Source organism: Hevea brasiliensis, chromosome 10, assembly GCF_030052815.1.
Source record: "Hevea brasiliensis isolate MT/VB/25A 57/8 chromosome 10, ASM3005281v1, whole genome shotgun sequence".
NCBI classification, from domain to species: domain Eukaryota; kingdom Viridiplantae; phylum Streptophyta; class Magnoliopsida; order Malpighiales; family Euphorbiaceae; genus Hevea; species Hevea brasiliensis.
In genome coordinates, this window is record NC_079502.1 from 98548680 (window position 1) to 98575807 (window position 27128).

The window sequence follows — 27128 nt, forward strand, 5'->3', positions numbered from 1 at the left end:
TTATAAAGTATTAACTTATAATATTAAATAAATTCAAATTAAAATAATCATTTTAATAAAATACCTTTTTAATTTTGTACTCTAACTGTTAAAATTATTAATTAAAAATAAATTTAATATATTTTAATTAACGAAATATATACAAGAGAGTATTCATTGATATATGATGTTTGCAGATAATATTATTTTGATAGATGAGATGTGAGAAGGAGTCAATAGAAATGTAGAACTTTGGAGAAGTACTCCAGAGTCAAACGGTTTTAAGTTAAGTAGAACCAAAACAGAATACATGTATTATAAGTTTAGTGAAGGCCAAACTGGTGATAGGGAAGGAGTTAGTTTGGATTGAGTGATATTGTTCCAAAATAATCACTTTAAATATTTCGACTCAGTTCTTCAAGTAGATAGGGGATGTGAGGAAGATGTTAGTCATAGGATTAAAACTGGATAGTTGAAGTAGAGACGTGTTATGAGAGTTTTATATGATCGTAAGATTTCTAATAAGTTGAAAGGAAAATTTTATATTACTGCCAGATAACCGGTGATATATAGTAGTAAGTGTTAGGCATTGAAGGAGTCGTATGCGTCTAACATAAGGATTGATAAAAAGAGTAAATCTAAATTGATTTAGAGGAAAGTAGTACAATATGATTTAGAAGCATTACAAATTTTTTAGAATTTAATCCAAAATTATTTAGGATAAAAAAAGTGACTCTATATAATCGATCCTAAATTTTTTAAATAAAAGATTTATTTGAATTGGATATAAAAATAATAAAATAATTTTTAAAATTATTATAAAAATATTTTTTTTAATCATAAAATGCAACACCCAGCGGGCATAACATGCTGTCAACAATCACAGCAGGTTGGTGGCCAATGGGTACTACGCCTTTTTTGTTGTTTTTTTTGTCTTCTTGGTGGGGCTCGCACTATCTTCAGCCGTTGCAAAGCCGCGTAACCGACATAACAGGGTTACGTATAAGACTCCGATGCGTGCAACCTGACGGTGTTTTCTATCGGTTTAGCATTGAATTTTAAACGCTCAAATTATATTTTTAAATAAAAAAATTATTTTAAATATTATTAAAAAAATTATTTTAAAAAATAATTTTAATATTTTTATAATTAAAATTAATTAAATTTAATTTTTAATAATTTTTAAATATTTTTTAATTAATATATTTAAAAATATATATTTTTTAATAATAACTTAGTAGTAATGTCAAACAGATTTTATATTTGTAATTTTTTTTAACTTTTTAAATGGTGTGATGTTTTCTAATGTTAATTTTGACGCGCAGATCAAAATGGATACTGCTAGACAAAAAAAGTTCCCTGTTAATTTTTTTTGTTGGTAATTTTTATTTATATAACTCATTTTCACTCATTCATTCTATTTTATGAATAATAATGGAGTAAATGAAGGACAAAGATTACTCTCTCTTTTCTCACTTGCCATGAATTTAGTGAACCACTGGACTCAACCATATCTTCCATTGTTGGCAAGAGGTTCTTAAGATTAATTAATTATTAATGGAAATGGAAAGCAAAAATCAGAGAGAAATAAGTAATTTTTTGACAAGGATCTTATTTATTAACAAAAATAATATATTAACTAATTAGTTTAATTTCAAAGTATGTAAATTTAACTCGTTGATAAATTTAAAGAATTAAATTATAATTCTAAAAAAAAAACTTAGATTAGATGTAATAATAATCTCTTAATTGGAAATTTAATCTTCTCAATTCTCTTTCTTAATTTTTTATAATTAATTTTATTATTTATTAATAATTTAATGCAAATTACTAAACATAATCATTAGACGAATAGAGGTAAATGTAAGTTGGGCTTGGTTGGGCCTGAAAGGCTCAGCCCAAGAACCACTGGAAACCCCAAGAGAACGTTATATTGAGAAACAACCACGCGCCAAGAAATAGCGTGGAAACTCCGTTGATTCTTTGTTGAGTTGTCTTTGATCCACCATCAACCGAAGAGCTGTAGTCACAGCGAGCCCTTGGTTTCTCCTAAAATAAAAATCTTTTACCAATTTCGTGTTCGATCCCATTTTCTGACGTATCTCTTTCCCTATATATTTTCTCTTCCCACGGCGAATAAAGTCAGCTGATTCGTCATCCATTGAATACCCACCTGATTCTGGTTGCAAGAGACCCACCTCTCTCTCTCTCTCTCTTTTAATTAAGCATTTCTATTCCATTTCCTCCCTTTTATAGAAATATTAACCATTTATTATTGTTTTTCATTACTACAACACTCTTCTTTTCGAAGTTTCTGAAACTTTCACTCTAAGCATACATTTTTCTTTTGTTTACCCTTTTTCTTTCTCTCTATCTGCTCTTTGCCTCTTTCAATTAGCTTTAGATCTGGGATAGTTTAGAGCAAAATACACTTTCTATTTATTGCATGCTAATCCTAGCTGCTTATAGATTTTCAAAATTGAAAGTCAAATTTATTTGCTTTTATCGCCTGTAAATGTCTTTCCTCCACTGAACTAGCTATTTTCAGCCTTTTCTTTTAAACTCTCTTTCATTAGCAAATTAAAGACGAAATCTTTTTTGATTTGTTACTGGGGACATTTCTGCTCTTGGGTTTTGGTTATTGGTATGTATTCTATTCCCTATTTACGCATCTTTGCTTCAAAGTCTTAGCTTGGATGTTATTCGAATACCTAAAAAGGAGGCTTTGGTTCTGTTACAGAACCTCCTTTCTTCTCTTTGCCTCTTCTCTCTTAACTAGATTGCTGGGTTCCACTTTGCTTGCTAGCATTTTCGGTTTTCTGAGCTAGTTCGTACACCTCTTAGTTTTCAGCTAGAGGGAATTGCTGTCCATGAAAAACCGATTAATGAGTATGAGAAAAAATGCCAATTCCCACTCAGGAAGGGTGTTTAGTGATAGAAAATGGCTTATTCCATTTTTTGCAAGCCTCCTTGTATCTTTGACTCTATTTCTGTCAGCTACTTTTGGGCTATTTACCTCTTCTTATGGGGGAGATCAGTTGCCATTTGACATTATTTCATTTTCAAGATCAGAGGACGCCAGTGGGTATTTCGTTGAATCCGAATTAAACAAGTCGTTTAACACAAGTGGGTATTCAAAATTGGAGGCCCCTAGATTAGCTTATCTCATCTCAGGGACAAAGGGCGATAGTCGTAGAATGATGAGGACTTTGCAAGCAGTGTATCATCCAAGAAATCAGTATATTTTGCATTTAGATCTTGAGGCACCGCCCCGTGAAAGGTTGGAGTTGGGGATATCTGTGAAGAATGATCCGACATTTCTAGAAGTTGGGAATGTACGTATAATGGCACAGTCCAATTTGGTGACCTATAAGGGGCCAACTATGATAGCGTGTACACTTCAAGCGATTGCAATTATGTTGAGGGAGAGCTTGGAGTGGGATTGGTTCATTAACCTCAGTGCTTCGGATTATCCTCTTGTGACACAAGATGGTTAATATTGAATGCTACATTATTGTTGTTTCTGTTCTGTTATTATGATATTCTTTTATTATCGAAGGAGTTTATGATGTTTGATCTTATGAATGCATCTTAACATGCTCATTGTGACTGGTTACACTCTGGAGAACTTTTCCTGTATATTCATTTATAAATATTGCTGTCACCTATTAGCTATTAATTTGTGATTCCACTCACTTTTGTATATTATTGATTTGTGACTTCCATTTTGGAGGTTGGATATGTAGGTCCAGCCAAAGACATATTCTCTAAGGTTTAATCTGGAATGGGTAAACCATAATGTTATCAGGTACTTTAGCGTATCATCAGTGGAGCCTTTTTTATCAGAATGTAATTGGAATATGGAGTCTACTGAATGCAGGATTTGCTAGGGATTTTAGGACTACTTTAGGAAAAAAATATAAAGTAGAGTTCTGTTTGCTAAGTTATGTTGGTTTGGATTCCTAATTAGTGTTTCTTCTTTAGGATTCCAAATCCTAGTGCTGGTAAGATTACAAATACTAGTATAATTACCTGTCTTCTAGGATTTTGGTAGAGTTTATTATGATTATTATTGATATGGAGAATTAATAAAGTTTTGACAATTTGTCTTCTTCCCCTCCTCTCCACTCTCCTGCCCTCCACCCACAAACCCCCACACACCCCCACCTCCTCCTCTTTTTGTTCTACTGGTTCCATCACTACTATTTCTTGATTCTGTAACAGGATTATTGTTCTGATTCCCCCTAGTTTTCTTAGAACCTTCCAGTAAAATTTAATGGATTCAAAAGGGTATGATAAAATCAGATGTTTCATCCTAAGACCTTGCCAGTTTAACTAAGCAATTCATTGTCTTGGAATACTTTCTGACTGTTAGGTTCCTTGCCATATGCTGCAGCAATGGTCAAATTATAGCCTATTTCAAATGCTTGCCAGTGAAATTTGATAAATAGTTGTAGGATTTTTGAATTGTTTGTGCCTGTCAGTCATCCAAAGCCAAGCTTTATGTGAGAGATGTGCTACTGTCCAAAGGTTTCGGCCTGCATTTTTGTTCTATGTCAGTGCATTATCTTGTTGACCTACTATTGATAAGTTGCATGGTTTTGATGAACTGCTGAGTTACCATTTGTCAGTAGATCTTCTTCATGCCATTGAAAAAGACCTGTATTCTAACATTGCCTCACAAAATATCATTGATGTGTATAGGAGTTGAACTTCTTTCTTCCTCTGTGTTCTGTTTACCTGTATAGTTTAACTATATTTGTAAGCTAAAATCTGAATGTGTTTTAATTGTACAGATTTGCTTCTTGTATTCTCAAATATGTCTAGAAATCTAAACTTCATTGAACATACGAAGATTACTGGATGGAAACTGTAAGTGAAAAATAGAGAACTCCTATGTTACTTCGCTAGAAGATGCTTGTTCCCTTCTTTTTAATGGGAAAAAAAATGAATTTGAGCATACTGCATTTTTCCAACTTTCTGCAGGAACCAAAGGGCAAAACCAATTATCATTGATCCAGGCCTTTACTTATCAAAGAAATATGACCTTGCTTTGACTTCTCAACGTCGTTCACTTCCCACTTCTTTCAAGTTGTTTACTGGTATGCAAATCGATCTAGAATCGTTACTTCTTTGAGCACACACTATATGGTAATCCTGTAGTTTTTATGCCATCATGCAAGTGCAGGCTAATATTTGCATCTTTGCAGAGTTGCATGCTTTTGTATATATAAGCTAGAAAATTCTCCATAGCATAAAATGAAAATCACGTGCTTCCCACTCTCCTGTTTGCCCTTTGTGTGTTTCTGGAATGAACATAAACAGCTATTAATTCATGAGGATTCCAAATATAATGGAAACACATGCAAAAATAAAATTTGCAATGGCAGTTCTCTCGTAAATGTCCCATTGAGTGTTTTACCATGCCCATGGTTAGGCATGCTGGGGACTCAATTTCTACTATCTTGCCATTTCACGGAGATGACGTGAGAGGATGAATTATACATGCCATAATTGTTATGTTGTGTTTTTGTCATGTTCTCAGAATTGCGTGCTGCATAATTTAGTTGTGTAGTCAATTACTACTATTTGGGGGGTGTCTGGTGTGTGAAAGTGTCTTTCTTTACTTTTTACCTGAAAAGTGTAGTTAGGATCTCTTCTAAGTTGGATAACCTGGGTTACAAATATTGGTATGGGTATTCTTTCTGTATGGTATGAGAGCTATATGTGGACAAGTGGATGTTTGCCTGCCATTATTTACTTCTTTGTGTTTTTTTTCATTGTTGGTTTTGAGATAAATTTATGCATTTTTTTTCTTTGCTTGCTTCTGGTGTGCAGGTTCAGCATGGGTAATGCTAACCCGATCCTTTTTAGAATACTCTATAATGGGATGGAATAACCTCCCACGAACTCTCTTAATGTACTACACAAATTTCATCTCCTCTCCAGAAGGATACTTCCATACTCTTATTTGCAACACAGAAGAATTCCGAAACACAGCAATAGGCCATGATCTTCACTACATTGCTTGGGACACTCCTCCAAAGCAGCATCCTATCTCTTTGACCATGAAAGACTTCGACAAAATGGTTAAAAGCAAGGCACCATTTGCTCGTAAATTTGCAAGGGATGATCCGGTTTTAGACAAGATTGACAAAGAGCTTCTAGGTCGCACAAGCCGGTTTGCACCTGGAGCATGGTGTATTGGCAGCTCAGATGATGGTGCTGATCCATGCTCTGTGCGTGGAAATTATTCAGTGTTTAGGCCAGGTCCAGGTGCTGAGAGGTTGCAACAACTGTTTCAGACATTGTTATCTGATGATTTTAGAAAAAAGCAGTGTTCATGATAGAAGTGAAATTTTGATAAATCTCCAAGTGTACATTGGTGTATTCTTAGATTATACAGCTGATGTAGAATGACGGAAGTTTTCTCTTATTCCCACATAAATGGAACATTAAGTTGAAAATGTAAAAAAATGTTTATTGGTACATTTTCAATCTACCCAATTCATTTATTTTGTTTATTATGTCTATTTTATCTTCTTCAGTGATTGAAAGTTGAAACACGAAATGATGTAGCACCTCGCTCTCTTTATGCATGAAAGATCCTAGGTCTCTCTCTGCTAATCGATGTTGCTTATAGGTGCAACTCTGATGTCTCATCCAGGACATCAGAGCTGGGAAAGAACATGACTCCTGATTTTCTTTCAATCATCCAAAGCTTGGAAGTTTTGCAACCAAACCAGGCAAGTTTAAGCCTAAGCAATGGCCAAATGTCAGCTAAAACTTTACAGATTTAAAGATGCAGTTAAATGTCCAAACAAATCTTCGATCAGTCTCTGTTAGCAGAGATCAGATTCATGTACTTTTCAACAATCATTTCAGGTGAAAAATCAGTGAAGTATCCCTTCTCTACATCCAACCCTTCTTCAGCTGCTAGCATCTCAACCCTGGACTGGACCCTGTCTGCTCCAATCTGATTGGGTTCTAAGAGCATGCAAGCTATCTCAGTGGAATCCTCACCATGAACTAAGCCCAATGTTTGCACTGTAGGGAGCCCACCACCACGAGCACTCACCAACCTCGCAATCCGTCGAGCAGCAGAGACATCAGTGGACAGGATGGGCACATTGTACAATCCTACCCAGGGGCGTGCTCCGATCATTGTGATGCCTCTGGCCCGAGACACATGCTGCGGGCCTTCATTGGGCATTTCTGGGAGAATTTCAGGCATGTTCCATCCTGCCCATTGGTTCCCCATGAAATTGGGCCTGTAGTAACCCAGCTCACGCCTGATGGTGTCCAGGGCCTTTCCTGTTGGGTGTGCTGCTGCATAAAGAAATACTGGCACTGCAAATGCAATTCATCGGGAAACGAAATTTAACACTTTATTTCGTTCACTTCCAAAACGATTTATGTAAGAGCAGATTAGGGATAGTGAGGTTGATTTTTCTTGTTAAAGAAAGTGGAAACTTATCGAGTTCAAGTGACTTCATTGAATTTAAAAAAAAAAAATGGTTTGTATCCGAAATGTTGAGTTTTATAAAAGCTTAACCTTGAAATCTGCTGCCAATATCAGCTGCCACAGCTTTAGCAAGCCAAGCTGCTTCATCCAGGGAAGCTTGAGCCAAGGGATGGAAAACAATGTCATCCACAACACCAAGCCGAGGGTGTGCCCCACAGTGGGACTCGAGGTTTATGGCTCCATAAGCTGCCTCAATCATGGCCAGCACAGTTTGCTGCAATGGGCTGTAAATAGCACTTCCTGTGCTATCAAGAACAACATATGACACAAGAGTGTACCTTATCCTATTATAGGCTCTGTCCTCAAATTTGTTCACTATCACAGTTTCTGGGTCGAGCCTAGCAGCGCTTTCAATCGACTCAAGAGCTGTGTGATTACGTGATTCTGATATGTAGAGCTTGCAACATAGCAGCATGGACTGATTTACTGTTTTCTTGTTCTATTGCAATCCAAGAAATTGAGAAAAAAGAAAAGGAAAAACATTAGCCATGATGAAGGAGCTGGACCCTTCGTGGACGAACCAATTATCTGATGAGATCATCTTATCCTTCCATTTGATCATGCTTCATCAAAAAATAAGGTCAATGGACACGTCTGTGGAAGCTACATTATGATTCAAGGTTTTTCTTGGTTATAGCAGGTGATAGCTTCAACTACTACTCAATTAACAGCTCATAAACAACAAACTAAAATTGATCGATTGAACACTTACACAAGAAAACGAAGACAAGGCATCTTGGGAAACAGGAAATGGAGAAAAATATATAAATATTTATTCCAATTTGATGTAATATGATAAAACTCAAATGGGATGATTTTATTGGAGCTTTCTACCCAGAAAAGAGAGTGTTCATAAAAGAAAACCAGCAATGAAACAAAGATATTCCCATTTAAGACCAAATTTCCATGCCAATTCTCTAGTTTTGAAGTGGGTATTGATGAAATTAAAAAAGATCATGTACAAGCAAACGCTAAACATGCAACTTGGACAAAAATCCAAAGAAAACAGCAAAAGAACATGGCAAAGAAAAAGAAGCACAGATACATAGAGAGAGAGAAAGAGAGAGAGAGAGAGGAGATCAAATTTGCAGTTTGTCCTAATGTGGAGTTGGTGTAAGAGTTACCTTGCAACTCGAGTTAAAATCCATCGCTTCCTCTCTAGTCTGCTTCGCCTTCGTTGCTGTGCCTTCAGTTTGAGTCTTCATGGAGGAGCTGCTTAAAGAATACCTGCAAATATAAGAGCAAGACATTAATGTCGAAATATCTAAACAAAAGCTTATGGGGTCAGCAATGTACAACTCCCATTGAATCCAACGTCCCCACTTCTGGACCCTGAAATCCATAAACGTGGATAAGGAGAAGCTTATTTGTCCAAAATCTCGATTCACATGGTACGCAATGATTCCATAGTTTATTCAAGACATGCAAAATCAAGCTAAGAAAGCTTTGCTTTTCATATTGGTAATTGCTAAATAAACAAAACATTGCCAGAAAGATCCGCTTATTTAATTAATGTACATCTTTTTAGTCAGAAAAAAGGTTCCCTAAGCAGGGTTGCTTAAAGCAGCAATCACCACCTTTCCTTTAGCGGGTTCTTCATTCAATATGTTTCTTCCAATGTGAAGAATGGCAAACTGAAGTCACAGAATGCAGATTACATTTGGAAAGTTCAAGTGCTTGGCTTGGGTAGGTGTACACGTGAATCTTTAATACGAGGCTGAAATTTCAGCGGAGAGATTCTAGATAATTAGAGATTATGATGTTTAACTCCATCCCTTTATTTAATATGCTCGTTTGATATCGATTTCAATTCGTTATATATATGTATATATTGTGGACCCTTTACAAGGCTAATTATCATGGGTCTCTTTGCATATTTTGGAACTCTCCAATTGTCTTCAACCAACAAATCACAAGAATTGTACATATAATGTGAATTTGCTGTGTCAACATTGATGCTGATATGAAAGAGACTTACAGAGAATGATCGACTGAAAAAATATAAGAAATCACTACAAGCCAAACCTTATCTTCTTACAACTTTATTATTAGTTCTATTATGAATCCACCTCTTCATCTCAACAGAACAAGCTGGAAATGAACTGAACATGTCATGTAATCTAGGCATGCAAGCTATACTTTAACAGATGACATTGGCAGGCGCTGTACCTTGGTCTCCATTTCTGATGATTGCAGGCTTTAAATTACGTCTCTTGATGCTATCTCTCAATTGTCTGCCAAGTTCAGAGAGCAAATCTGCAAAATCGAGGCTCTTAGTTCCAGGGTTCCCTTGTAGTTAAACCATGCTTTCTAAACCTCATGGTGAGAGATAGAGTTTTGGAATTCATCTATATTTTCGATCATGAATACAAGCATCAATAAAAGTTCAAATATGACTTTCAGATGGCACCTAATCTTAATATAGAGCATATGTAACTACTTACCGAGTATGCGAATGAACCTCATTTATCTGATAAAAGACCCTCGATTAAAGAATGGAATCATGTATAGACAATCACTCAAATCACACTCATTGGAACAATACCTTTTATTACAATATTTCTTGAATTAATTTCCATCGAAAGAACAATATCTTCACTCATACAATATTTAATCTTGTGGTTACAATTCGGAATTCAACTTCAAGTAACTTTCAATTATATTTTCCTCAGAGAAATCAGTAAAATATCCTTTCCCCGCAGTCATACCCTCTTCCTCTGCAAGCCTCTCAACTTCTTGCTGAACTCTTTCTCCTCCCACTTTACTCGGTTCCAACAAGTTACAAGCAACCTCAATTACATCATCACCATGCGCAAGAGCCATGGTTTGTACTGAACTAAGACCACCTCCCCTCCCACTGACTTGTTTTGCAATTCTGCGAACAGCAGCAATATCAGTAGAGAAGACAGGGACATTGTAGTTGTCAACCCATTGGCTTGCTCCAATTACAACTATGCCTTTTGCTCGAGTCACTTGAGCTGGACCTTCATCTGGTTTCATCGGCAAGGACTCTGATTTTGGTCCCCCTATCCATTGGTTTCCAGAATTTGGCTTGAAATAACCCAGTTCTCTTCTGATTGAATCCAGTGTCCTTCCCTGTTCACTGGCAGCTCCATATAGGAAGGTAGGGACTGCAAGCTATACTTAAGATCATTAGCAATGCAGAAATAAAGTATATCTCATACGCTGATCCAGTAGGGATGTAGAAACTCATGAAATACTATCTTAATTACACAAAATTGGTAGCATAAAAATGAGTGCTATCTTAATCACCATATCAAGTAAAAATTCAGTCTAATGATATCTCCTACACTTGGGACCAAAGAAACAGGGCTGCAATTCAAAGTATACCACTGAACCACTTAAAATCCAATGCAAAATTCAATCCATTTGAAATGCCTAACAGAAAATTTTTTTATTCAAGGTATAGACATGGGACAACAAAAGAACAAGGTAAGACAAATGAGGGAAATTCTCACTTAAGTCCAGTCTTCATAGACCCAAAGGCATATCAAGAGATATATTCATGCGGGACCTATCAATTTTGTATGTAAAATTCATCCCTATGTTTATTAGTCCACATGAACTGCGTCTAGACAAGAATGACTAGACAAATGAACCAAAAGTATCAACTCCATTTGAAAGGATTTTATTGCTAAGTTAAGTTGCTATAGTATGAAATTAAGAACTTCAAATAGATTCATTATGAAACTCAGTTTCTGCTCTCAGTTAATGACATCTGAATGACAGTGCTACATGGTATTATCAGACCCAAAAAATGGATTCAACGTACTTTTGGTTTAAATGACCATTACTTTAACTAGTATAATTATAAAATTCAACAAGAGAAGCCAAATAAGACAAACCAAAAGATGGAGAGATGCATAATCAACTGCTACTTTTGCATCTGAAAGTTATAATCACAGAAGGGAAACCAGACTAGAGGAATCAGACTCTTGGATGACCAGATTCTAGACTTGTCATCTAGCTTGTGATCAGTCCAGATCATTTTACAAAGCTTTTTTTCTCTCTAGTCTACTAGGTAACTGGTAAACTAAAATCATTTCAAAGAGCTCAAACCTTGAAGACTAGAGCCAACATCTGCTGCCAAGGACTTTGCAATCCCTGCTGCTTGGTCTGAAGATGCATGTGCTAAAGGATGAAAGCAAATGTGGTCAACAACACCTAGCCGGGGGTGACTTCCACAATGTGACTCAAGGTCAATAGCTTCGAAAGCAGCTTTAACCATGGCAAGCACAGCAGTCTTCAATGGACATGAATCTACAGATGGTTTTGGAGTCAAACTTGAGACAAGAGTATATCCAACTCTATTGTAGGTTGCATCCTCAAACTTGTTAACAATAGGTGCTTGAGGGAATAGCTTTGCAGCATGTTCAATTGACTCCAATGCAGCCTTATTTCGGCTTTCAGATATGTAAACCTTGCAGCAAGCAAGTGTCCACTTCAACATGTTTTTCCTCCTTGACCCCTTTTACAAGTTGCACAAGTAGATAACTAAGATAAAAATTATAATGATTCCAGGGGATCACAGTTAATCAAATTGCAGAAGTGAAATTTTCAAGCAGCCTTTAGTAGAAATATTCATATGTAACTAGAAATACAGCGACAGAGATGAAAAAAAATTTAAACATGGGAGAAATGAAAATAGAGAACAAAACAATCAATTGGAAACTTGACAATAAAATTAGGTTTGGATGTAGACGTATATATTGCAAGTTTCAATAGCTATAAATCATTTTTGTCTACAAATGAACTGCAATCATCATGACTCTCCACATCTGAAATTCTAGGATTACTCATTCTCATTTCAGCCTCAGCTCAACCAGCCAAAAAGTTGCAATCAGCTTGTAACCAATTGACATCCTAGGCTCAGAATAATAAAGGATCCAACATCAAGATGTCTTTTTATTTCACAAACATGCTCTGCAACCAGGTGTGCATGTGAATTTCATGGTCCTCAACCAGTTATGTAATAACATATTCAGTACATTCGCCATCCCCAAAACCAACTAAAATTCACATTCAAAGTCATTAGCTACCATGCAGAAGAATATCTTTCCAGTTAGTTTCAACATCTAAAACCATTCCCCATCTTATCTTAGCACTTACAGTATATATAAGGATTTATAGTATTTTTCTATCTGCCGAATTTTCCACAAGAAAACCATAACTGAAACACTTCTTAAACTGAAAATAAAATTACCATCATTTGTTGCATGCAATTCACCCGAAATTGAACTCAAGAAACTTTAGCATACAGGCAACAAGTTAAACTCCTAGCAAAAGAAGGTCTAAAAACAACTGAGAAATCAAAACTCAAGTGCTTCCGCAGACTTAAAAAAAGAAGAGAACTAGTTAGCATTAGCGGAAATTTCTACACGAAATACCCAAAATTCCTAAACACCAAAATTACACCATATTGGCTGTTATTAACACCTGACAAACTTCAACCAACTCCTCAAAACTCAATCTCTTTAGGTTTGGGGTACCCATCGTATTCCAATTTCACACCCAAACCCGCTCTTATAACCCGAAACTTCAACCTCAAACTGTCCATAATCTCCTGTACACTCTCATCCTCCGGATTCAACAGCGGGTATTTCTCAATCAACTCTTCCATTTGCTTGATGGACTTCTGAGCCCGGGCCGAGAATCCAGTCGGGTCAATTCGAACGGCAGAGTTCCAGACGTCGACGCAGCCCCGATAGAAGCCGAGTTCCTCGCCGACCTCGAAGCCCGTCTTAAGGCCCACTTGTCGAGCCTCCTCTTTTCCTGAGACTAAGCCATGACTATAGCCTTCGTCGTAGCCTTCTTTGAAATGGGTATCCTCTAGATTTAGCGAGGATTCGAAGATATCTTCGATGGAGTTAGACTGAGACCGAGACCAGGACTCCATGAAAGGATTTTGCCTCTTTCGTCGAGTAAAAAGAGAATATTACGACACAAAAAATGATATATTTTGATGAATTCGAAAATTCAATTGATATAAAGAATTGGTTAAAGAGCAGAGATTGGTCTGTGGCTACCTGCTCGAACTTGAAGTCGCAGCAAAGACACCAATGGCGGTTGTTCATTCGTGGATGGGAATGGCTTTCGTTCCAATGGATTTAGCCCAAAAAAGTTTCTTTAATGGGCTTACAATTGTGTTGGGCTTAGGCCCAAATTGGATGACATTGTGATTAGAATTCCAATTCCAAATTTCATGCCCATAAAAATATTATATAAATTAATTATTTAATATTTTAATACATGAAATAAAATGTTTAATAAATTAAGGATAATTTATTTTATTAAAAAAATATATGAGTAATAATATTTAAATTTTTTGTAATGATATATTTATAAAAAAATTTAATCTAATTTTATAGTGCTGAATATAATAATAATAATAATAATAATAATAATAATAATAATAATAATAATAATAATAATAATGTTTTGTTCTGGAAAACATATTATAAATTAAATTTTATTAAATGATAATGGTTAAAATAAAAGAATAAAAAAAATTAAAAAGTAACATATTACATCCAAGAAAGATAAATAATAAAATTATAAAGCAAGATCAGCATAAAAATAAAAAGAAAAAACAAAATATATAATAATTAAATATTAATCTTAAATTAATTGAGATCCTATATAGATAATGGCATTGACTTGCAGGTGCCTTGTAGCTTAGTGGAATTAATTGAGATCATATATATATATAAATGGAATAGCCAGTGATATGAGCCAACTGATTTAGAATATGATATTTGTATTATTTATATATTAGATTTCTAAATTGTAAAGTTTGGAATATAGATTGATTTCTTTTTAGGAATGCTAATTACAAAATATATATGAAAGTCAACTTTAATTAAATTGCAAGCAAATTTCATATTCTTGCAACTGTAACATGCACAGATGTAATGTCAGATTAGTCAGAATCACATTTAATATGGTCAGAAGAAGAAGAAGAGAACTCTCATTACTAAATAAGCTTAATTAGCAATAACAATTTTTAACTTTAGTTAATATAATAAGCTTAATTATGAGATTTTTCAATTTTTTTTTAAATCCAATTGTTATATGAAACTAAATTAATTTCAGTCAGATCAATTGATATTAGAAACCCATCTTTCTGACACCAACCACTTCCATTAAAAATCAGATTCTAATAGACCCACAAGTCCATAAATGAAAATGGAAGCAAAGAGCAAATGCAGCCCTTGCATTTATTTATTTGGCTTCAGTTACAAGTGGCATGTGCTTTGTGTGTGAGTGAATGCAAGTGTGCAAGTGCAACTACCATATTATGATCACCTCAAAGCTGAAAGCAAGTAATAAATTGATTTATCTAATAACGTTTAAAGAACGATAAGGGTACTGTAGGTAAATCAGAGTAGAGAGCACGGGAACTCGTAAACAATGACAAAAGGTCTCCAGAATCAACGCCAGGAAACAGCTCCCATGCTTCTACGGCATAGTTTACTCCGCCCTAGAGAGGAGTAGATGCATGGTTCTTTTTACATGACAAGCAACCACAAACAAGTTCTTGCATGACATATAAACCTTTGATATCAGGACAAACACACCTATTTTCTTCTTCTTCTTCTTCTTCTTCACTTAGCCTCAGAGAGAGAGAGAGAGAAGAAGATGGCTATGGGAGGATCACACAAAGGAAACAGCGGTGGCAACAGAGGGAAGCCATACGGGATGATGCTGCTTTTGGCATTTGGAGCTGCGTTACTTGGAGTCATGGTGATCCACAAGCTTAGAGAGAGACGCATCTTCAACCTCCTTGTCAAAGAGAAGGACCGTGAACTCCTTTCGCTTCAGCTTCTCTTACAGGTCTCTCTCTCTCTCTCTCTCTCTCTCTCTCTCTCTCCCCCGCACATGTGCTGCTTTCTACGAGTCTTTCCCTTTGCTTGACGACTATGGAGCATCTTGCATGCATTGTCTTTATGGTTAATTTTGATTCATTCGGTGTAAAACGGAGTTATTTATTTTGATCTTGCACAGGGGAAAAAAATGCAGTTTCTGTTGTGATTTATACATTTATCTTTCCATCACAAGAAAATAACAATTCCTCAATTTTACCTCCAGCCCAAATGTGATCTTCTTTTCAATGTACTATATTCTAGTATCGATTCGGTACAAACTCTACATTTAGATGGCACATAGAATATTTTAGATCATCATTCGTTGTATAATTGCCGTTGCCCTTATTTTTGTGGCAATGCCTTTCATCAATGCCAATCAAAGACATGAAAGATAAAACAAACTAATTTATATCATCTGCAATTATGTATATAAACTCAATTTAAGATCTTCCCAGTCAGCTTCTATACGGAGTATGTTAATCCCTTAAGGTTTTGACATGGAGAATCATTGGCTTTTCCTAAAGTATTAGCTCTCTATGCATACTCAATATGCTTTATTCAATCTCTTGCCTCCCCATTTTGAACTTGATCAAACAGCTAGTGTAACAGGTCTGCACAGAGGCCGAACGTGTTAAGTATATTGCCAATGTTTAATATAAAATCCGAATATAATGCTCTATTATATTTCTAAATACTAACGCTGTGAATCATTTTCACTTGCACAGAAGGAAAGAGAGTACAACAAAGAAATGAAAAGGAAGACTGAAGAGATGAAAGCGAAGATATACTCTCTCAGAACCCAAAAGATGGAGACTAACGGAAGAATTGTGGAGATGCAGTCCACAATTGATTCCCTAAAGGATGAACAGAAAATCATGGAGTCTGCACTCAAGGAGAAGCAGCAGGAGATCAAAATGCATAGAGAAACAAACATAGATACAGAGAACGAAAATCCTCAAATGATAGCTCTGATGGAAAGTCTGAAGCAAAAGGAAACTGAAATTGAGGATTTAAAGCACCGTTTTGAAAATCCAATTAAGATATTGTCAGTAAGTACAGATGACCCATCAAACCCACAAACAAATTTAAATGTCACCGCAAATTTGGCACATAAGACACAGATCAGCGACAGTAAAGCAGCGGGTGGACAATTGCATGAATCTACAAATTACAGTAATGGTGCGAATTCAATAAGAGGCGATAGAAGTGACAATACATCCACCACTCTAGTAAAGGGTGAGAATACTGCCAGGCTTGAAAATAGAATTGAAAACGAGGCAGCCATTCTTGATAGGAGGGAAGTGTCCATTGAAGAACAGTCGAGGAAGCTGGAAAGTTCAGTTGAAGGTCTAAGAAACGAAGGCGCAGTTGATACTAGTCATGGAAAAAAGAAGGGAAGTTCTCCAGACAATGGTGCTTTTGGTGCAGGACAGGAAAATAATATTTCAAATGCATCTGAATTTGTCAGCTCAATTGGGAAAGTGTCACAAAACGAAGATGCTAACAGTGACATGAAATCAGCGGATGACAAAGAGCATAAAGTGGCCAGAGATGATAAGCAGCTGGGACTCGAAAGTACTCAACAAGAAGAGGGCCGGGATCAAGGGACCTTTAAGGGTGAGGTGAAGTTGGAATTGCTAGACAACATTAGAAGTTCCACCTCTAGGGTGAAGGGCAAACATGCAAAAGGAAAGCGATGGAGAATACTTGCTAGGAACAGGTGGTTGGAGAACAGAAGAAATTATGAAGACAATGGAGGTCAGCGCCTGAAAACAAGAAAATTTTCTCATCATGATCAGAACGGACTGCTAGACAGAGAAGAGGCAACAGCTTCTAATGAGGGAAGAACAGACACCGAGACAGTAAAGAGCAGAAATAACCCACTGGAAGTGACAAGAGCAGATGATTTTTCTAAAGCCAAATTGCTGGAACCTCAAAACCCTGAAGTCTCTGAAGACCAGAAAGTCAAACCTGCAATAGATGATACAAATTACCATTTAAAGAGAGTGCATGAGATGCGGAAAAGGCCCCATATATCTCAGGATGGGCAGCTGTTGACAAATGAAAGCTTTCACGGTAATGCCAATGACATCAGCAGCAAAGACAAGAAAGAGAGCTTGGATGAAGTCCGACAAAATGAAGGCCAAGAAATTAGTGGCATTGAAGAAAACAGAAACAACAGGAATATGAACGTAGAAAACAGTGCTGATGCTGAACAAGTTAATGCTGCCAGCAATCAGGAAAGACCAGGAGAGATAGCGGCTCAAGAGATAGACCGTCAGCCAGATGCAGTCACTGGAGACTCATTCAGGGAATCGTTCTCTGATTTGGAAGAAGATAAAGTAGAGTACAAGGGGGAAACAGACGAGTCTGAGTTCTAGCTAATTATAAAAAGTTTTATGCTATTTTACTTGCTAGTAAATACTTACATACGGACTAGAGCAGTTAGAAATTGCTCTTGCTCTTATGACTTGAAAAAAACAATGGATTATCTTTTCGACTAGATGAGCAATAAGCGTTTATGAGACTACTAACCGAAATGGAATCCTTACAGGGAAGATATAAAAGCTAAACACCCGTAAAGGCAGTTTTATGTAATTTTCCCACCCCCACAAAGAAGAAAGAGAAAGGCATAAGAACTATCATTAGTTGAATACCATCCGCTCCCATATTTGGCTTCTAATAGCTTTTCTACTTAATTAGTTAAACGACTACGGCACATAAATTGTCAGCTGACCATGGACTTGGCAAGAGAGTTCATATTGCTGTATTGCTCATTGTTTTCCATAAATTCTGTTTAGATATCATTGACTTGATTTCTAGCCAAGGTTAGATCAATCTTTCAAATATTCTCTACATTTACATATTGTCTTTACAAACTAGTGTAGTGCCTAGCTTTAAGTCCATCAAGAAAAAACGACAGAACATATATCCTTTATGGGCACAAGCAGTGATACTCGTCCCTTCATATTTCGAAGAGGGACATACTCTTCCTTTTTCCCATTTTGTGCACCATTCAACTTGAGCAACAGTTGCACCAATGACACTGTAAATGTAACCTTGGCTGTAGAATCTTTATTTTTATCTGTATATTTTACATGCCTAATTGCCTACTGCATCACTCTTTAAGAAAAGGATACTTGAATCACATCTGAAGAGTAATATTCACTTAATATTTTGCCTAATATAGAACCCAGCAGGCAGACATCTTCCTGAACATTCAGTTGGTCCTTTTACCCAGAACGAATAAAAGAAAAAAAAGAAAAAGATTAACTCAATTGAACCTTGCTTATATGTTATTTTTAATATAATTACATGCAACAAGTAAAGCAAGTAATTATTTCTCCTCTTTTAATGTTTAAACATCTGCCATGGATGATAGTCAAGCCAAGCAAAATTCATAATTCTCTGTGTCCTTTAAAATTGATCAATTGAATTTAGACATTCAAAAAGATTGTCTCATTTTATTGCAATATAAAAGGTAAAAGGATAAAATTATCAGATTAACTACGCAGAGGACAAGCAAATGAAAAGGGCTTATTCTTCCAAAAAAGCACGTAGATTTTACGTTCAATCAGTCATCATTCTCCAATAAAACAGAACACAAACTGGTTGGCAGAATAATCTGCGAACAATGAAATTAAAATCCACGACACATTATTACCAGGAATTTGAGGAATGACTGAAAGCACCAAACCTCAGTTTGCTGCTTCTATCAGTTTCTGCATACAGGCAATAAAGTTTCAGAGAAAAGCTATAATGTCACAATATCAACAACATCACTGAAAACATTGACCAATTGGATTAGCTGGGCTGCAACTTATATGCTAAGGTTGATAAGAGAGCCTGTTAGGCAGACATTTTATTTTCCAATAACAATCCCTCTGCACCATATTCTACTCATATGTTTGGAAATGCCCTTATTGTGGTGTCGCTAAATGATTAATGTGAGATTACAAACTCTTTTTTTTTTTTTTAAGAATTGCAGTTGTAAAAGAACTAAAGGTAGTAAGCTATTTCCTATATTTCATTAACGTGAAAATCGTTGCTCCTTTGTTTGGTGAGCATATGGAAAAGCAGTAACATTTTCCTATGTTATGCATTGAAATAAAATTTTTTCCATCACAATAAATTCAGTTATAATTAAGAGCCAAGACAGAAGTGGGGTCAAAAAATTATGAAGTAAGAACAACCACAACATGAGATCTAACGTGTGCCAAATGGGATATAAGAAGCACAGGGCACCCCATCCCACCAGCCAAAATGACAAGATTCTAAATATCAAATGACAAGGCCCGACGATACAAGAAAGTATATGACTACCACAGTAAAAATACCTCTTCCTTCTTGCCTTTGCCTCTCGTAAAGAACTTGTATCCACCAAAGAAGAGTAGACCCCAGCCAGATAAAGAGACAATTACAAACTGCAAAGCAGAACATCCAGTAAGCTGTCAAGAAAGTTTCCCATGTATACATATCTTCTATTACATTTGTTTACTGACCAAAATCTGTTACATTGACTGGGATAAATGTCTAACAACAATACTCTAATTTCCAGGTTAAATATCCAGATTTGAGGGGGAACAAGAAAATAAAGTTGCAATGTTAGTGTGTTACCTCAAGTCCTCAACTGAATAAATTTTACAAATGAGGTTCTTGTAACATTAGTAACTTAAAAAGAATAGGAAAAAAGGTAAGACTTACGTGCTCTTCCTTCCACTTAGATGGGTTCATTGGGTCTTGCCAAAAATTAACCTTTGGAGGTCCATGATGATCTGCCACAGCCATGAAAACAGGTCAAGAATTGAATCAAGGAACGAGATTACGAAACAAGATTGAATGCTGTAATTGCCGAAAGTACACCAAAAACCAATTAGCAAACAAGTAGTAACATGAAATTCACACATTAAATTTAACCACAAAATCCAAAAAAAATCACTTTGTCACTTCCGAGAAAAACTTGAGGTATGAATCGATGCAAAAATAAATTTCCGTACCAAAAACACCTGAATAGTAAATGAAGATTTCCTTGAGCTTAATTAAAGATTAGTTTCTTAACTACTTTTAATTTCAGAAAAGCAAGAGGATTTCATCTGAAACTTATCGGCATCCAAAGTGAGGTAACAAACAGAAACTGCATCTAAGAATTTAACCAAAGGATTTCGATCTCCGATCTACAGCTATTGAAATTGGGAATCCAGCAACACTAAACAGAAAATACATATCTACCGTGTATATATACATACATACAAACTACAGCACTTTCATACATGGCTGTATATATATACGTGTGTGTGTAGATTACCAGCTGCGCCGGCTAGGCCACGGCGGTGGATGAGGGAGGCAGCTTGAGCGGATGTTTTGGGAGAAGAAAGTCGGGAGAGAGTAGCGGCTTGACGAGCTGCAGCCACTGCTAAAGTAGCCATAAGTAGTGATAATTAGAGAGCTTTTGCAGAGGCAGCTGACGGCGATGGCAATGAAGAGACGGATCTGGTAATGGAAAATGTGAACAGTGGAAGCCAGCGACGTCGTATAAATTCCTCCGTGTCAAATAGCGTTAGACTAAAAAGCAGAGACATGGGCTTTTGTTTTCTTCTTTTATATCTCTCCTTTGTTTTTAATTTTATAAGATTTATTTATTGACTTTAATTAATAATAAAATTACAGTCAAAATAAAAAGTAAGAAAAAATGAAAATTATCCCATCCAAGAAACTTAAAATTGAGTTTTTTACTTGAAGAATATCCTAAAATCTAGTTTGAGCAAGAAAGGAATAATCTTTTAGGCAGTGATATATATATATATATATAGCTACAAGATGGTATTTTATTGATTTTATCTGATTTTCATTATAAAATTACCTCCAACAACCTGATGCTCAGATACAATTGAAAAGAAACAACCAGTTCCATTTCGATACAGGTTCTTAAACTTGATGAAAATGAGAAGTAAGAACTGCAGTGGATAAGTATTGATTATAGCTCAATCTACATAGACAGACTAAAAAAAGATCTTGGTCAATTGAATGTTTGATGTGAAATGAGCATTCTATGCTACAACAGGCACTTCTACAACCACCAGCCATGCTTGATCTTGTAAAAACTGTGCAAGCATACTTTGACTGGAAAAATTCTTGCGCACCAGTGGAAATGTGAAGCTTCCCATGTCTGAAATCAATGAAAGTTGCACTGTTGCAATAAAGGATGAGAATAATCTACGTACTTCTCCCAAAGAGGCTTGTACTTTTCCATCCCAATTTTCAGCCATGGTTTTGAGTTTCCATTGAAGTGCAACACTGCCCCCTTCTCTATCAAGTGATGATCGACATTTGTGTATCCCAATCCCAACACATGCCATGAGGGATCTAACGGTTGTGTCAACCCATAGAAGGTCAGAAGTCCAGGTGGTAGAGTCCCAAGTTTCCAAAGTGTCCTGTCTACATTCCTTTCCTGCCAGTAATGATAAATGTTGGTTACATTTCTTCTCCTCCACTCGACCAAATCAAAAACATTCATCCCAAATGCCCAACCACATGCATCTGGATCAAAATGCTCCCGTATGAGTGGGTGAGAGTAGTTCAGGTACTTATGGTACCGGTGAAATGTCTCCATGCACGTCTCCACTGCTCCATTGACATTGCCATTCAAATCAATTGAAAATAGTGCAGACAGATCCTTCTGAGTCACTACATCATCATCAAGAAATACCACCTTCTTCAATGCAGGAAAAACTTCAGGAATATAAAATCTGAGGTGATTTAGCATAGACAAATATTTTGGGTTCCGGAACTTGATTGGAGTCCGGCCATCATCACTATGGCCTGAAAAGTAATAGTTTTGAGTTTCAGAGTCTTGGAGCTGCTTAAGAACTGGCACATAAGAAGCATTCAGCCACTTAAAGTCTTCAAACTTTTGAACCTCAACAGTAACTCCTCCAAAATCATTCATAGCAAACCAGGCCTTCATTGCAGCATAGTTTATTTCATCAGTTACAAGATGAAAGACGATCATATTCGGATTTTTGGAATTTAATGCAGTTGAATTGACCACAACTGAGGTTGCAAGTACGTTGTCGGAGAAGACACAAAAATGATAGAGATTGTTATCTCTAAGTTTTGATTCCATGTGCATTCTTTCATTGAGTTTCCCTTGCAAATTTAAATTTCCAAACCATTCTGTAGTTAGCTGAATACCAAGGCAATAAAGACCTTTTGGAACTTCTTCTGCAGCTATTTGTCCATATTTTGAACTCTTTTCAGTTACAGAACTCTTTTGTTCTTCAAGAGCTTGGATTTTGGCTCTCAGTCTCATGATCATAGTTGCACTATCATAGTGCAGCTGTTGGGCTTGGTAGAGCAAAAGTGCCATGTCACGAATTGCAGTTTCTGATTCTCTGGTTGTCAATGGAGCTCGTCTTGTTGCAGCACTAGAAAGCAGGACCTGTGAATTGCGAATCTGGGCACTTAATTCCCAAGCTAATTGCAGATTGTTGCTTTCTTTTGCAATCGCTACAAAAGCTTTTGCAAGATTAATTTGGTCACTGAGTTGCCTGGTGACTGAGTTAGGGCTAAGCATTTCATCAGTAATGTTTAGGCCTTCCATAATCCTATCATGATAGAAAGGTTTCTGCTGAACAGGAAAAGAAGCACTAACATTTTAGTTCTGCAAAATGATATGATAACAAAGAAAATAGCATTATTATCACTATGACTGTATGAAATATTGGAGAAACACATAAAAGTTCAATGATGAGTCCAGTGTCCTGCTGAGTGATAACTGATGCCACCACAAAGCAATTGGATACTAATAATTACCATATGAACTATGCTTTTAAATCATGAATTACTTCAACTCGAAATGTAAAATTCTGCAATCCAAAGATTTCTTTTAACACCATTAAGCACTCAAATAAATAAGTAATATAAAATACAAAGTGTGACATGGGCTGTATGCAGATAATAAAATGCAAAAAGGAAAATAGTTCTTGCTATTTTTAACATCATATAAACAGGCTTTCCCACTTTGGGCAAGAAAAAGGGAACACACCAGTTTTCATGATCTATGTGAGTTTACTATAATTATGGCACAATTCAAAGAGAAGTATTAAATTACTAAGTTGATTCCACATCCAATTAAAACTTTTTTCAGGTTTCATTGAAATGATTACTAACATTTTGCAACCATGAACACAACAGTTATTCTCAAATTTTCTCCAGGCAATGATTAGTCTAAAATGATTTGAAATGACAATTTGACATTCAGCAGTTTGTAGCTTTTTCCTTTCTCGCTACAAAATTAGATCAATGCCAAAAAAGACTAGCTTCTGCACCAACTCCAACATCCAATGCATAATGATAATAGATTTAAGCCACTGAATCGGAAATATCGATGCTTAAAACACAGTGTACACTTGTTTCAAATCTCAAAATACCTTATCTACATCTACTCCTTTCAGATGCAAAAGGAATTTCAAAGTAGGCACTGAAACAAAACCTAGCCAATGCTAGGGATTATTAGATGAATAAAGAAACTACAACACTTTGTTCTTTCTACAATAAATTAATGAAAATTCAAAAACTAATTACAGGAAATAAAAACATAAAACTTGCAAAGATAATTCATGTTTGATTCTCAAGAATTTTATTTTATTTGTTCTACAAGTGGGGCTAATGAGAAACCTCCAAATGCTTGCACACAACAAGCTAATAACATAAACTCAAGTAAAAGAGATCACCTTCAATACATCTAACACAAACGCCTTAACTTCTGCTAATTTAATTTAATAAAATAGCAAAAATAAATTTTAAGTGCCAATACAACAATCTTATCTATTTGAGACCTATGTTTGAAGTTACAGCCCTTTTCAGGAGTAAAATTAAAATGGAAGATAATATAATTGAAGCAGAGAGAGGCACTTGTTCCAGACATCCAGAATTACACATCAGGAATATTTCAAGAATTTAGAATTCCTATATAACAAGAAGCAAGTAAAAATATCTAGCTTCTTAAAGAAAAGCCAAAGTAACATCAACAATAGCTATTCTACGATTGCATTGCCAGCTCACATAAACCTCAATAACCACATTTTTTTTTAATAGAACAATAACCACTTTACACAAAACACAGTTATAAATTCATAATATAATAAGCTTAGTTATTGTTATCACCTTATACAGAAGGTTAAAAAATCAAGGGTTAAATGTTACCCTTATAAGTTTTAACCTTTAAAGAGAGTAATTAACTTTGTCCACCCAAGGTTAACACCTCTAAAAAGTTAACCTAGTCCCTTTAAGTATCCAAACAATATAAGTGAGAGGGGTCAAAAATTACAACAGCAATAATTAACCCTTGTTAACCTCATACCAAACGCCCCCTTGGAATGAGATTTCTGTCTTTACATTGAAGTTCCTCTTGTTGAAATAGAATTTGAGTTTTTGCAGAAAGTGGGAAGCTTAAACAGAGAAATAACAAGAGCTACCTTTCACAGATATTATCTACTTATGCCATTAACTTTTTCAAATATATGCTTTATCTGCCCTTGTACTCAGTACTCATAAAAAATTGCCTATCATTTTCTTCCATCCTATATAACCAATTTGAACTAGTGCAACCATCCTGACCCAAAAACTTTCTTCACTTCTCTTTTAATCCACTTATAAATTATTGTTTCATAACTTCACCCATCAAACTATGTATTCATTTCTCTTTATGGTCTGAATTAAGTTGACTGAACCTCCTTTCTGGAATATATCTAAGCACCATTGTTACAATGTTTAAGCTAAATGATTTCACATTAGCAAATGTAAAAATAAACCTCCTATGGATTAACATTTTCAAGCTCCATTACTCTAATGCACCTTGCAGGATTCTATATATTCTTCTATAGATGATTACTCATCAGGATGATCCAATCATATCCCCAAAATTTTTCCATCCTCCTTCATCATGACAATATACTCCAAAAAGTCACAAAATTGGAGTTATTTATATTAACTTCATAACACTTCAGTGTCTCTAATTACATAACCAATTTTGAAGCAAATGTAACATACAATTTAAGCTTAAAATTAGGCATTTACTTGCATAAATACGAATTATAGCAAGATCCTACTGAACAAGTTGATAACCAAAATCATAAATACCAGGCGGATCTGAGATGGTGACTTCAAGAAGAGATTCACTACAATGGACTGCTTCTCCCACATTTAATTGATTTTTAACCATAATGAATAAAATAAATAATAACACTATTTAACGCCATAATAAGTAGGGAAATAATGGAAAGTACATCGTGTACCCTAAGAATAAATGTATTCAGGGAATCAGATCCATTTGCAAGTTCACGATTCATAACAATTATATAATTCCTACTCTTTGATCCCTATATGATATAGCAACTCTACCATCTCAAACAAAATCACAGATCAAACTACAGTTCCATTCTAAATGTTAAAGATAAATCCAATATCTCAAGAATTTTCAGCTAGTAAAGTCACTGTCTAGTCATAATAGTGCTATAATTTCGTTAAAGCTTAATCTCTACTAAGCCCAAAAACAGCACAACCACAAACCCAATTAAGTGCTATTGTTCCCTAAACTCCTAAATCAAAAAATTCCAAGACATCAAAGATCGAAATTCCACACGTTTTATCAGCAACCAAACCCAACACAGGCTCGTAATTGAACCTCCCGCACCAAAATAAAATAAAATAAGAGAAACTTGCCTTCGCATGGCTGGGTCTGGATTCAATCTGACTCTCTTTACTGAAAATGATTATAAAGAACAAGACAACTAAACCACAAATTGTCCACCACACCACATTCGAAAGCCGCCTCCTTACCGGCCTTCGAAAATCCATTGGTCTCCGCCTCATTCTCCAATCTCAGACAGTCAAAGATTCCAGCTTTCTGTTTGTTTCCAGGGAAAGTTCAAAACTTTCCAGTAAAGTGAAACACAACTGAGGTTTTACCTAGCACAGATCAAATGAAAGTCGGAATCGGGATTCATATTAAAGCTAGGGTTTCTCTAGATTTGGAAGCATATTGGATGTTTTGACCTTTTGGAGTTGGTCAAACATTTATTGAGAGCTGAAGTAGGCAGTGAGGATAAGAGATTTCCTTTGGTTCTTTGAGGAACAGTTATAATAGTCAAGAGAGTGAGATTGAGACTTCTGGTTTTGTGATTTTGTAATAACTTTCCTTTTTGGGTATTTTATTAAATTTTCAAGGCAAAGAATTTATAAGAAAAAAAAAATCATATTTTCTAAGTTGAATATTCATTATTTTAATTAAGCGTATATTTAAGTTTATTTAATTTAATTTTAATTTTAGTTTGTAATTATTATAAATTAATCTTATACGAGATTGATTGCTGCTAATCAAAATTTGTTCACAGAAAAAAAAAAAAAAAAAAAAAAGGGAAATATAATAACCTTTAGAAGAGCATGCATGCAGCTGCTGCTTAGCTCCTTGCGACCTTTTGCTTATTGACAATTCAGGCAAGGCGGGGCAAGCTAGAATCGCAAACGACCGCTGTGTTTGCTTGGCAGCGGCTTACATGCCCCTGAGATGTTGGTGCACCCATCCACGATCACATCTTTTTTACCGGTAACATTATATATCAGCACCCAAAACGGGACGATCTATCAACTACTTTGTTAAATTTTTCATCATTTATCAAACATATCCTTCTAATAAGTCACTTTGATTGGAAAATTTAGAGCGATTGTGTTAAAAAAAT

The 27128-nt window shown here is 35.6% G+C and overlaps 6 protein-coding genes across 15 annotated transcripts; 2 read left to right on the forward strand and 4 right to left on the reverse strand.

Annotated features, from left to right (window-relative positions):
• The first annotated feature begins 2012 nt into the window (after positions 1-2012).
• LOC110668255 (beta-glucuronosyltransferase GlcAT14A) lies at positions 2013-6506 on the forward strand. Its single transcript, XM_021829421.2, has 4 exons — positions 2013-3471; positions 4776-4851; positions 4966-5081; positions 5818-6506. The coding sequence occupies exons 1-4, from the start codon at positions 2850-2852 to the stop codon at positions 6324-6326; spliced, it is 1323 nt and encodes a 440-aa protein (XP_021685113.2). The 5' UTR covers positions 2013-2849; the 3' UTR covers positions 6327-6506.
• A 173-nt stretch (positions 6507-6679) lies between these two features.
• Positions 6680-9908, reverse strand: LOC110668256 (uncharacterized). Of its 5 annotated transcripts, XM_058128432.1 has the most exons (5): positions 9082-9445; positions 8801-8836; positions 8629-8731; positions 7535-7943; positions 6680-7329 (listed from the first exon to the last, which is right to left on the reverse strand). In XM_058128432.1, exons 1-5 carry the CDS (start codon positions 9102-9104, stop codon positions 6812-6814), a joined length of 1089 nt encoding a protein of 362 aa, XP_057984415.1. In that variant the 5' UTR covers positions 9105-9445; the 3' UTR covers positions 6680-6811. The 5 variants fall into 5 exon arrangements, with proteins under 5 accessions (XP_057984415.1, XP_021685118.2, XP_057984414.1 ...); XM_021829426.2 differs by lacking the exons at positions 8801-8836; positions 9082-9445 and adding an exon at positions 9674-9908; XM_058128431.1 differs by having other exon boundaries at positions 8629-8836.
• Positions 9909-10028: 120 nt separating this feature from the next.
• LOC110668257 (uncharacterized) lies at positions 10029-13638 on the reverse strand. 3 transcript variants are annotated; one of them, XM_021829427.2, is made up of 3 exons: positions 13552-13638; positions 11585-11993; positions 10029-10635 (listed from the first exon to the last, which is right to left on the reverse strand). In XM_021829427.2, the coding sequence occupies exons 1-3, from the start codon at positions 13597-13599 to the stop codon at positions 10127-10129; spliced, it is 966 nt and encodes a 321-aa protein (XP_021685119.2). In that variant the 5' UTR covers positions 13600-13638; the 3' UTR covers positions 10029-10126. The 3 variants fall into 3 exon arrangements, with proteins under 3 accessions (XP_021685119.2, XP_021685120.2, XP_057984416.1); XM_021829428.2 differs by lacking the exon at positions 13552-13638 and adding an exon at positions 13015-13545 and having other exon boundaries at positions 11585-11985; XM_058128433.1 differs by lacking the exon at positions 13552-13638 and adding an exon at positions 12729-12966.
• A 1236-nt stretch (positions 13639-14874) lies between these two features.
• Positions 14875-17893, forward strand: LOC110668258 (uncharacterized). The gene is made up of 2 exons (XM_021829429.2): positions 14875-15358; positions 16116-17893. The coding sequence occupies exons 1-2, from the start codon at positions 15164-15166 to the stop codon at positions 17769-17771; spliced, it is 1851 nt and encodes a 616-aa protein (XP_021685121.2). The 5' UTR covers positions 14875-15163; the 3' UTR covers positions 17772-17893.
• Positions 17894-18911: 1018 nt separating this feature from the next.
• Positions 18912-20973, reverse strand: LOC110668259 (uncharacterized). Its single transcript, XM_021829430.2, has 4 exons — positions 20696-20973; positions 20095-20165; positions 19728-19814; positions 18912-19112 (listed from the first exon to the last, which is right to left on the reverse strand). Exons 1-4 carry the CDS (start codon positions 20814-20816, stop codon positions 19089-19091), a joined length of 303 nt encoding a protein of 100 aa, XP_021685122.1. The 5' UTR covers positions 20817-20973; the 3' UTR covers positions 18912-19088.
• A 304-nt stretch (positions 20974-21277) lies between these two features.
• Positions 21278-26965, reverse strand: LOC110668261 (probable galacturonosyltransferase 10). 4 transcript variants are annotated; one of them, XM_021829431.2, is made up of 3 exons: positions 26821-26956; positions 26113-26358; positions 21278-23017 (listed from the first exon to the last, which is right to left on the reverse strand). In XM_021829431.2, the coding sequence occupies exons 2-3, from the start codon at positions 26260-26262 to the stop codon at positions 21563-21565; spliced, it is 1605 nt and encodes a 534-aa protein (XP_021685123.2). In that variant the 5' UTR covers positions 26263-26358; positions 26821-26956; the 3' UTR covers positions 21278-21562. The 4 variants fall into 4 exon arrangements, with proteins under 4 accessions (XP_021685123.2, XP_021685129.2, XP_021685127.2 ...); XM_021829437.2 differs by lacking the exon at positions 26113-26358 and having other exon boundaries at positions 21278-23014; positions 26821-26965; XM_021829435.2 differs by lacking the exon at positions 26113-26358 and having other exon boundaries at positions 26821-26959.
• Between the last annotated feature and the right edge of the window lie 163 nt (positions 26966-27128).